The 11,028-nt window shown below is 39.3% G+C and overlaps 1 protein-coding gene across 5 annotated transcripts in view; it reads right to left on the reverse strand.

The window, feature by feature from the left end:
* EFHC2 (EF-hand domain containing 2) overlaps positions 1 to 11,028 on the reverse strand; it is a 248,550-nt gene that overhangs the window by 136,396 nt on the left and 101,126 nt on the right. For 4 of the 5 annotated variants that reach the window (XM_025275981.2, XM_006075332.3, XM_044936623.2 and 1 more), the window contains exon 4: positions 1,178 to 1,401. In XM_025275981.2, coding sequence (XP_025131766.2) covers positions 1,178 to 1,401 — 224 coding nt within the window. Of the gene's footprint in view, positions 1 to 1,177; positions 1,402 to 1,495; positions 1,643 to 11,028 lie in introns of those variants that run through there. The other variant, XM_044936622.1, reaches the window with a different exon arrangement.

Consider the following 11,028-nt stretch of genomic DNA (forward strand, 5'->3'; position numbering starts at 1 on the left):
TAATTCTGATGGGGCTAGGAGGCAGGAATAGATGAATGATCCTACATGCAGCTTTTAACAAGAGATCAAAGCAGAATCAAAGGAGACTTTCATTCTAAATTTTATGTTATCTTTCTGCAAAGAAGTTAATTACAAGTTTTAGAAACAATAAAAATGAGACCAAACTAATCTATAGGGATAGAAATGAGAATAGTGCTTATCCCTGGGTGGGGGGAAGGACAGATTGGAAAAAGGCATGCAGGAACTTTCTAGGAGGATGGAAATGTTCTAGACTGTGATTCCGTGTGTGGATTACATGGGTGTATGCATTTGTTAAGACCCATCAAACTGTATATTTAATTTCTGTGCATTTTACTGTGCATGATCATACGTCAATAAAAAGAGAAACAAATGAGAATAATTAAAATCAGGATAAGAAGCAAGAGATTTGAGTTCAAGTCCTAGCAAGAAGACTGGTGAGGTAGGTGACCTTCCACATAATAACACCTGCCCTTTTAGGTATTTAGATTTTCAGATTTTTCTATACAACATAAAATTTGGGCCAAGGGCTCATTTAAAAAAAAAAAAAACTCTGGAAAGACTATAATAATACTACTAACACTGATTCTTTCCTCCCTACACTGGCTTGGATCAGACTTTGCCAATAAGCATCCTGTTATCATGGGAGCACATCAAAATCATGGCCCTCCTCATTCTTGAACCTCTCTGCATCTGATGTCACCTTAAAGGAAGCTGGGAGTCTTAAGAAAGAAAAAGGTGTACCCAAAGCTTGGTTGAGTATATCAGTAGCACAGGAGCAAATATTTTCCCCAGGGTTAGGCAACTAAAATAGGAAAAGAAAAGCCAGGTAAGAGTGGGCCCAACTGTTTCAGTGTCAGTGACTACAAAGCCAATGCCGGGCTCTTAGAAACCATCCCATATGGGCAGCTCATGAAGACTCACCTTGCCTGGAAGGGCCACTCTCTGTAAAGAGAAGTAGGGGTGAGGGCAGAGAGTGAGTCTTTCCTGCACCGAAGCCAACCCCCAGCCTCTGTCCAGCCCAAAGGAAAAGAGGACAACTCCAGTGACCATGGCCCCCCAAGTCCTTTCACCTGGGCATCAGAAGTACTGATACCATTCACTGATTCTGAACGGATTCTCATCTTGAAGACTAGAGCTCATGGATAAGTCAACTTACCTCTCTCCGTGTTTTCATGTAAGGATCTTCTGGACATTGTCCTGGGGGATTTAATTTGACTCCTATTTTCGTCAAGAAGTTTTTTGTGAATGCGTCACAGTCATAAATCTTGAACGTTCGACCATAAAAGACAATGTCGGTGCTGACATTAAAGTGATGCACAGTATAAAACTGATCCTCATTAGGAGGTGGGAGAGAAATCCGATGACGCCGGATAAAAATTCCTACAGTGTGAAATAAAACACAATTGTTTCATCATGTGGCTCACCAGCAAGAGATCAGAGCATATCTTTATAACAACCCTGAATGTTTTCTCACCATGGTGAAGTGGGCAAAGGACTGGCTCTTGGAGAAGTAGCATCAGAATGTTCAAACTCTGATGGTTCCACAGGGAGCTAGGGCTCCTGAGATTCAGAGTTAATTTGACCAGCCTTGTATGTTGTTAGAGTTGCCTAAGTGGTACTAGGGCTTACTCTATTATAAAGTACTCCCAGGTGGCGCTAGTAGTAAAGAACCTGCCTGCCAATGCAGGAGGCTTAAGAGATGCAGGTTTGATCCCTGGGTCGGGAAGATCCCCTGGAGGAGGGCATGGCAATCCACTCCAATATTCTTGCCTGGGGAATCCCATGGACAGAGAACCTGGCCACATACAGTTCATAGGGTTGCACAGAGTTGGACACAACTGAAGCAACTTAGTGTGTGCACACAAAGACTATGGCAGGAGGGAAGGAGAAGGGAGTATTAAACAGGGTGACCCAATGTGCCAGACACTGCCATCATGTTTTTCCCAAAACAAGCATGCTCACTTTTTCACTCACAAGCACTCAATGTGAGCACGCTGAACAAGGAACTAAGACCCCAAACCACAGTACTCACAAAAATGCACTCTTGACTGAAAAAAGAAAACTACTAAGCCTCACTATGGTAGAGGCCAACACCTTGATTTACAGCTTCCATAAGCACAGATGACTCTATGTTGCTTTGTAGCTTCTTGGAATCTTGTTCCTTCTACCAACCTCTTCTCCCTCCGCCTTTCTCTACAGCCTCTGTCCACCTCCACCCAACCACTCCCACAAAGTGAGAGTTAGCACAGGCTTCATAGTACCTTCTACTTTCAACCCTATGATATCCATTCACTTTTTTTCTTGAGAGTATGGACCCAGGGTCCCCGAGTACACCTAAATGGTAACTAGCCACTGGAGGTAAAAAAGGCTCCCTAACTAGATGAATGTATCAACTATACCACACCATAACCAGCCAACTTACCCTAACACTGCTGAAACCTGTTGTCAAGAATTATTTAGGGATTGAGATTTTATCCTGCTTGCTAGCTGACAAGTTAGCCTGCCACAATTTCAAGGATGCTGGTAGATGATATGAGATGCTTTGGTGACAGACAAAGGGCAGTTTATTACTCACAGTAATAACAGTACCCAGAAGATCAATATTTTGGTACCAGTTTTCTGAGCCCCAATTTCCAAAGAGTGACACAACAAGGGCCAGGTAACTTCTGCACACACAGTGCTTTACACTACAGGACAGGAACCCTGAGCTGAGGGAAACTGAATCTTTTGTAATGGACAATAAGCATCCCTGCCTTTTGTCTCAGAGAGAAACATTATCTTTATTAATGCGTGCATGCTCAATGACTCAGTCGTGTTCAATTCTTGTGACCCCATGGACTGTAGAATAATGGAACAGAGAACCCACCAGGCTTCTCTGTCCATGGGATTCTCCAGGCAAGAATACTGGAATAGGTTGCTATTTCCTTCTCTAGGGGATTCTACCAACCCAAGGAGCAAACCTGAGTCTCCTGTGTCTCCTGCATTGCAGGCAGATTCTTTACTGTCTGGGAAGTCCCCTATCTTTACTAGACTGTACAGTAAACATGTCTGCCCTTTATTCTGGAGGGAGACATCACCTCTGTTTTCCAAGGCTGTGAGCAAACTTGCCTTTTGTTCCAGAAGGAGAGACTACCTTTGTCTTCCAAAGCTGTGTGCTATATCAACATCCTTGAAAAGATAATCCAGAACAAAGAGCAGTCAGTGTCTCTGCTTGCAAGATTCACAAAAATGCAAGATAACCATGGAGGAATGTCTCTCAATATCTGTAAGCTGACTTAAGCCTGGGAATCTACTCTAGGAGCAAAGACAAAAAGAAGAAAAGGCAAGCAGAGCAAACTGAGGGTCTAATGGTTCAAGAAAAATTGGCTTGTGTAACCTGTACCATAATGGAGGCATTTTATTATAAAGATGTCAAGCAATCTTCCTCGTATTTTCTGTAGCACTGAGAATAGTGTCTTTTCCCAAAGTCTAGAAATACTTAGAAATTATTCATTCCTTATTCATTAAAGAACATTCAATGAATATCTTTATGTGCCAGGAACTGTGTTGAGCTCTGTTCCATTATTCTACTAATCATCTTTTCATTCTGTTGAGGGGAAATTAACTAAAATCATTTTCATCTTCTTTTCTTTGTAGCAATTTTTAATTACTTGCTACATTAAAATAAAATAAAAAAAACTGTAAAATTAAAACTGGCCTAGAATATTTTTAAATGTACTACATAAAAGATGATATAATTTTACTGCAAAAAATTATACTTCAATTAGCCCTTAATTCATGCCACTGAAAACAGTATGCAAATTATTTAAAAATTCAAGATTAGACATTTAGAACAAATTGCATACTTGAACACCCTTATAAAAGCATGGGCATTCCAGGTACTTCCACAAACCATTATATATCTCTTTAAAAATACTTATATTTTAAAGTATAGCTGACAGCTTTTAAAATATATAAGATTTATTCAACAGCCAAGAGTTTCTTCAGGAATTCCATCTATCTTGCATGTGTACTTCATTATACAAATTAAAATAAGCAAATCCGTGCTGATTTCTTTTTAGTAAGACTTCAAATAGGAATCCTATATTTTTCTAAGTGGGAAGAACTGGCCCACCCACTAAACTTTTAAATAATAATCATTATAATCATCATCATGGCCCTAGAATATGCTTTCATATATTCTTCTCATTTAATCTTCAATAATTGCACGATGCAGATAATGTATGAAATACAAATACTCAGTTTATGGATGAGAAAACTCAAGATGGTTAAGTGACGTGCCCAAGGTTATGCACTCACAAATGGCAGAAAAGTGTCTTGAACCTGGGTTTTTCAAGCCCTAAGTAAGTGCCATTGCTCCACAGTCTACACTGAACTGTATTTCACTATACTACAGCCACAAGTTACCTAAGTGGAGGAGAGGAGGGAATGTCTTAGGCAAAACAGGCTAGAAATGTGAAGAGCAGCCAGCCACTGTGAAAGAGATAATGGAGCCGATCTTCCAAAAGAACAGCCTCTCTCTTTCCTAAGAGTTTGTTTCTGGAGAGGGTCCATTTGTCAGTGGCAACAATTCCCCCCTCCAGAGTCAACAGCACCGCCATCAGCTGTCCCTCCTTGCAGAGCCTGTGTATCTGCAACCTCCACACACTTTCTTATGTTAGGTCCCGCACTCTTCTCCCTAGATGGTTCTTACAAGAAGCCAGGGGACTGGCGATTCATTTCACAGTACACCTGTGGCAGATTCATGTTGATGTATGGCAAAACCAATACAATATTGTAAAGTAATTAGCTTCCAATTAAAATAAATAAATTTATATTAAAAAAATAATAAAAGAAAAGAAGCCAGGGTAGTTCCTTGTGGTAACAAGAGAGAATCTGGACCATCCATGGGTTGAAAAGAGAAGGCAGATCTAACACTAAACAAGAAAATTTTAATAACAAGAAATCCAAGGTCACAATTCCATGTTAATCAAAAACTAACGTGGGGCATTTGAAAGGTAGTCACACATGAGAACTTTCACAAATATTAGTAGGATCTCTCAACTGTGTCCTTTGGGGACTGAAATTTCTATTTATTGGTATTTGTATGGTTATAGTCTTTCATGATAAATGGCAGAAACCACCAGTAAGTGGTTCTTCTGAATATCAAAGAAATATGGAGGATGCCATGTCTTTGGCACATGTTGAAGAGCACCTGAGATCAAGGTATATAACATGACAAAATGTAAAGTGAGAAGTGTTAGTCACTCAGTCATGTCTGACTCTTTGGGACCCCATGGAAAAACAACAACAAAAGTACTGTATCTGCCCTTGAAATTTTCAGATGTTTATTTTCTTAATTGACCCATAAAGACAATTTGGGGAAATATCCAGGCATCAGGTGTCTGCTTTTCAGCTCTTCCTTATCTTCATATTTTACATGTGTCTTTCTTTTTAAAGGTCCTGCTCTCTGATTATATTCTACAAGCTTTAACTTTCTAACATTTCCCTGTGATTTAGATCAAAATGATGATATATTCATTTATGTTGAATGTGTTTTCATTTCGTTCAGTTGGGAATTGCTTTAGATCTTTGCTCATACTACTAAATTTAGTTTTTAGGAATTCACCTTCAAGAATTAAGACTCCAATCTCTTATCTCTAACTTAAGTGTGTTTAGTTCATTTTAGTAACACTGCAGACTTAAGGCACATCCAAGTCTCGAGGCAGGTATTTCTTATGTTAATGAATATACAAGTGGAATTGCCACTTGTCGTGTCCGCCTCAGCTGGTAAAGAATTTGCCCGCAGTGCGGGAGATCTGGGTTCAATCCCTGGGTTGGGAAGATCCCCTGGAGAAGGGAAAGGCTACCCACTCCAGTATTCTGGCATGGAGAATTCCATGGACTGCATAGTCCATGGGATGGCAAAGAGTAAGACACGACTGAGCGACTTTCACTTTTCATATCTACTAAAGTTTATCTCCTAAAAATATTAAGACCACTCACTGTGATCAGAAATGACAGAGTATCTTTTCCTCTTTTGTTCACTCTTTCACTACAATTAGCATTCCACTTTTAATTTTATAAAACATCATCTTTGTGGAGTTTGATTTCATGGGAATAACTTTTTAAATATAGTTGGCCTGATACTTAGTCTTACAGCAAAAGAATAAAAATTTCTGAATTCTGTATCTCTGATCATAATCCTATGCATCTCCCCCTAGCCACTGAATGAGCCCCAAATGATGGCATGTTGGGTGTTCTGTCCTCTTGCGTTACCACCTTCTTGCGTAGTTTTCCTCACACATTCTATATCTGCTCCCAAATACCTCCCAACTCCTCTCCTCCTGGGGCTTCCCTGTGGCTCAGATGGTAAAGAATTTGCCTGCAATGCAGGGGACATGGGTTCAATCCCTAGGTCAGGAATATCCCCTGGAGAAGGTAATGGCTACCCACTCCAGTATTCTTGCCTGGAGAACTCCATGGACAGAGAAGCTGGCAGGCTACAGTCTATGGGATCACAAAGAGTTGGCCACAACTGAGTGACTAACACTGTCCTCACCACTCTCCTACCTCTTCACCTCATGCTGTTCCTTCTGACTAACATGCCTTCCTCTTCTATCTTTATCTGGAGAAACTTTTGAGGTACTACTCAAATGCCTTATCCTCTAATGGATACTGGTATTTCCACCTCTGACTCCTCAAAGTACCTCATATAATTCATGATGCCTGCATTGTGCTATCATTGTCTATCACTTTTCCTTTCCTTTTTCACTCCCTCCTTTTCTTTCTTCCTTTCTTCATCAAACTTACTGAACAGCCACCATGCACCAAGCACCTATCTTCACAGACCAATGGCTTACCTCCACTCCTAAATTTTACTCAGCTACATTTAGTGACAATTCCCTCCCCAAGGTCTACCCTCTGGGGCTGCCAGATTTAGCAAATTGAAAAAAATGAGATGCCTGGTTAAACTTGAATTTCAGATAAATAATGAATAATTTTTAGTATAGGTATGTCCCATACAATACTGGGGGGGGGGGGCATAGTTATACTAAGAACTTCAAATTTAACCAGGTATCCTGTATTTTATCTGGCAACCTTACTATCACCCTACCAGTCTACTTTATGGGATGTATATTTAGATACAGCATATGCCCAGTATAAATAAATGCCTTCTATTTTGTGGTTACGTTTGCCTGATTCAGGTAGATCGTCTTAAAGTATAAAATGTAAATATATATAGTACACATTATAGTACATCTATACTTTATATATAGATATATACATATGAAATACTACCCCATTGAAGAACCAATACAAATCATTAGTGGAGATCAATATTCTTAACCAAGGATACACTGAGAATCAAGTAGAAGTTATTCCTTGACCCCAGGCCTACTGAATCAGAAATTCTGGGGGTGGATCAGGAGATTCTGATGATGGCACTCCAGTGAGAACTGGTACAGACCCTACCAGAAACTCATGGCATATTTCTAATGGTTATCCTTTCCTTACACTAGATTAGTTTGGACTTGGCAGCATTTGACAAATCATTGTCCTGTTAGACAATCAGAGGTAAAACTATTGGGATTAACCTCTGACATTCTTGGCTTGGCATCACATTGTTTTAACTATACTCCAGCAGAACAGCAACAAATTCTGTAAATATAATGCATCTACCCAAAGAGAATGATGCCCTGGCAAGGAATGAAAGCAAGTCTTGACATGCCTCAGTGACTTGACTTTTCACACACATCTCTCTGCCAACAAGGATTTGTGAATATGTTGTTCTGATGAGGAGCTTCACAAAATTGAATGCCTATTTTGGCACCGTGCTAAGGGATGCCTCTTTTATTTCTGGCTTATTTCAAAGTCCCCTCTCCTTAAAAAAATTACATGATAAGAGAGGCAGCTACAAAGGGAGGCTATAATTCATCCAGGTGCACTCATTTCTGAATGGTCGGCTCTACTAAAAAAAAAAACTGGTGCATCTAACCTCCCAGTTCATTCAGAAAATATCAAAACCCTATGGATGTAACAGGAGCACTGTCAGTGCCCAGCAGCTAAATGTGACCCTTAATCTCTTCCAAGGGTCCATATGTGCAAAAAAGCAGTCCCAGGCCACTCAAAGGGCAGATGAAAGAAACACTACCTACCCATCCCACCGAGCTTGAGCCCCTGGCTCAGTATACTCATTTCCCCCCCCAATTGTTTTTTTTTCCAATTGTTTAATTTAGGAAAGCTTGAAGAAGACATACAATGAATTTGCAAAGTATCCTTTGTCCTAACAGACCTTCCTTAACAAGAATCATATTAAATATTTCAAGAGAGACTGCTCTGTCTCTGAATGAAGCTTGATGATAGAGAAGTTATTTCTGTTTGTTTTCCACAGGACTTGTGATAGCCCGCTAGGTATCTCCACTTTGCTAACAAATTTAGCCTCGTTACATATCATGATTACTATGTATTCTGTTCATACCATTTGATATGTCTCAATTAGGGAAATGTCCTGATCAGAGTGAGGCAATCAGAAATTCTGAAAGAGACTTTAAAGCTGTCTTTTCCTAAGGTTCACCCCCTCTCCGATTCTTTATGAACAACATTCCCTCCTATTACATAAAAATTATTTTCAAAATCAATCATTATAACTACCTTCAATTTGCCTTTGTAATCTGCCTATGTGAGATTTAAAATCAAGAGGCTTAGAGAATCAAAAAGTCTTAATAAAAGCATTCCCAAGATCCTCATAGAGGTTACATTTCATTTTTCTTCTTGAAGTTTAATAAAACTAAGATTCACTGGACAGGGGCCAGTGAGCTACAGATAATATGAATTTTTGTCTTAAAGTAATAATTAAAACCTAATGCAAGTCACGAATGCAGGTTCAGAATGTCGTATGACCTCCAGTCCATCACTTGTGTAAATCTTATGTCATGTGAGGAGGTAATAAAAAATAATAAGCAAAGCTTAGTTAGGGAATATCAGAGTAAAGCATTTAAGAGAAAATTTACAAGAAAATACTTTTTTTGCTAAAACAATAACATCACTTACTTAAACCAATGAACTTAGGCAAAACAGATGTTCATGGAAATTAAAAGCTGTAAATTTTCTTAATATTTTGAAATAATTATTTAAATGTTTTCTAATACATTATTGTCAATATTTAAGAACTGCATTATATATGTTTTAAATGACCGTAAATAGACCTATAAATATATGATACTGTTTACATATGGAATCTAAAAAAATAATAAAAATGAACTTATTTACAAAACAGACATAGAGTCACAGATGTAGAAAACAATCTTACAGTTACTAGATGGGGAGAGAGAGAAATTGGGAGATTAAGATTGATATATACATATTACTATACATAAAATAGATAACTAATAAGAACATACTTAGCACAGGGAACTCTAATATTCTGTAATGACCTGTAGATTTAAGGCACTAGATCTGATAGATAGAGGGCCTGATGAACTATGGACTGAGGTTCGTGACACTGTACAGGAGACAGGGATCAAGACCATCCCCATGGAAAAGAAATGCAAAAAAGCAAAATCGCTGTCTGGGGAGGCCTTACAAATAGCTGTGAAAAGAAGAGAAGCAAAAAGCAAAGGAGAAAAGGAAATACATAAGCATCTGAATGCAGAGTTTCAAAGAATAGCAAGGAGAGATAAGAAAGCCTTCCTCAGCGATCAATGCAAAGAAATAGAGGAAAACAACAGAATGGGTAAGACTAGAGATCTCTTAAAGAAAATTAGAGATACCAAGGGAACATTTCATGCAAAGATGGGCTCGATAAAGGACAGAAAAGGTATGGACCTAACAGAAGCAGAAGATTAAGATGAGGTGGCAAGAATACACAGAGGAACTGTACAAAAAGATCTTCATGACCAAGATAATCACAATGCTGTGATCACTCACCTAGAGCCAGACATCCTGGAATGTGAAGTCAAGTGGGCCTTAGGAAGCATCACTACAAACAAAGCTAGTGGAGGTGATGGAATTCCAGTTGAGCTATTTCAAATCCTGAAAGTGCTGTGAAAGTGCTGCACTCAATATGCCAGCAAATTTGGAAAACTCAGCAGTGGCCACAGGACTGGAAAAGGTCAGTTTTCATTCCAATCCCAAAGAAAGGCAATGCCAAAGAATGCTCAAACTACCGCACAATTGCACTCATCTCACACGCTAGTAAAGTAATGCTCAAAGTTCTCCAAGCCAGGCTTCAGCAATAAGTGAACCATGAACTTCCAGATGTTCAAGCTGGTTTTAGAAAAGGCAGAGGAACCAGAGATCAAATTGCCAACATCCGCTGGATCATTGAAAAACCAAGAGAGTTCCAGAAAAAAACATCTATTTTTGCTTTATTGACTATGCTAAAGCCTTTGACTGTGTGGATCACAATAAACTGTGGAAAATTCTGAAAGAGATGGGAATACCAGACCACCTGACCTGCCTCTTGAGAAACCTATATGCAGGTCAGGAAGCAACAGTTAGAACTGGACATGGAACAACAGACTGGTTCCAAATAGGAAAAGGAGTACGTCAAGGCTGTATATTGTCACCCTGCTTATTTAACTTATATGCAGAGTACATCATGAGAAACGCTGGGCTGGAAGAAGCACAAGCTGGAATCAAGATTGCTGGGAGAAATATCAATAACCTCAGATATGCAGATGACACCACCCTTATGACAGAAAGTGAAGAGGAACTAAAAAGCCTCTTGATGAAAGTGAAAATGGAGAGTGAAAAAGTTGGCTTAAAGCTCAACTTTCAGAAAACGAAGATCATGGCATCTGGTCCCATCACTTCATGGCAAATAGATGGGGAAACAGTGGAAACAGTGTCAGACTATTTTTTTGGGTTCCAAAATCTCTGCAGATGGTGACTGCAGCCATGAAATTAAGACGCTTACTCCTTGGAAGGAAAGTTATGACCAACCTAGATAGCATATTGAAAAGCTAAGACATAACTTTGCCAACAAAGGTCCGTCTAGTCAAGGCTATGGTTTTTCCAGTGGTC

This window comes from Bubalus bubalis, chromosome X, assembly GCF_019923935.1.
Source record: "Bubalus bubalis isolate 160015118507 breed Murrah chromosome X, NDDB_SH_1, whole genome shotgun sequence".
Classification (NCBI taxonomy): domain Eukaryota; kingdom Metazoa; phylum Chordata; class Mammalia; order Artiodactyla; family Bovidae; genus Bubalus; species Bubalus bubalis.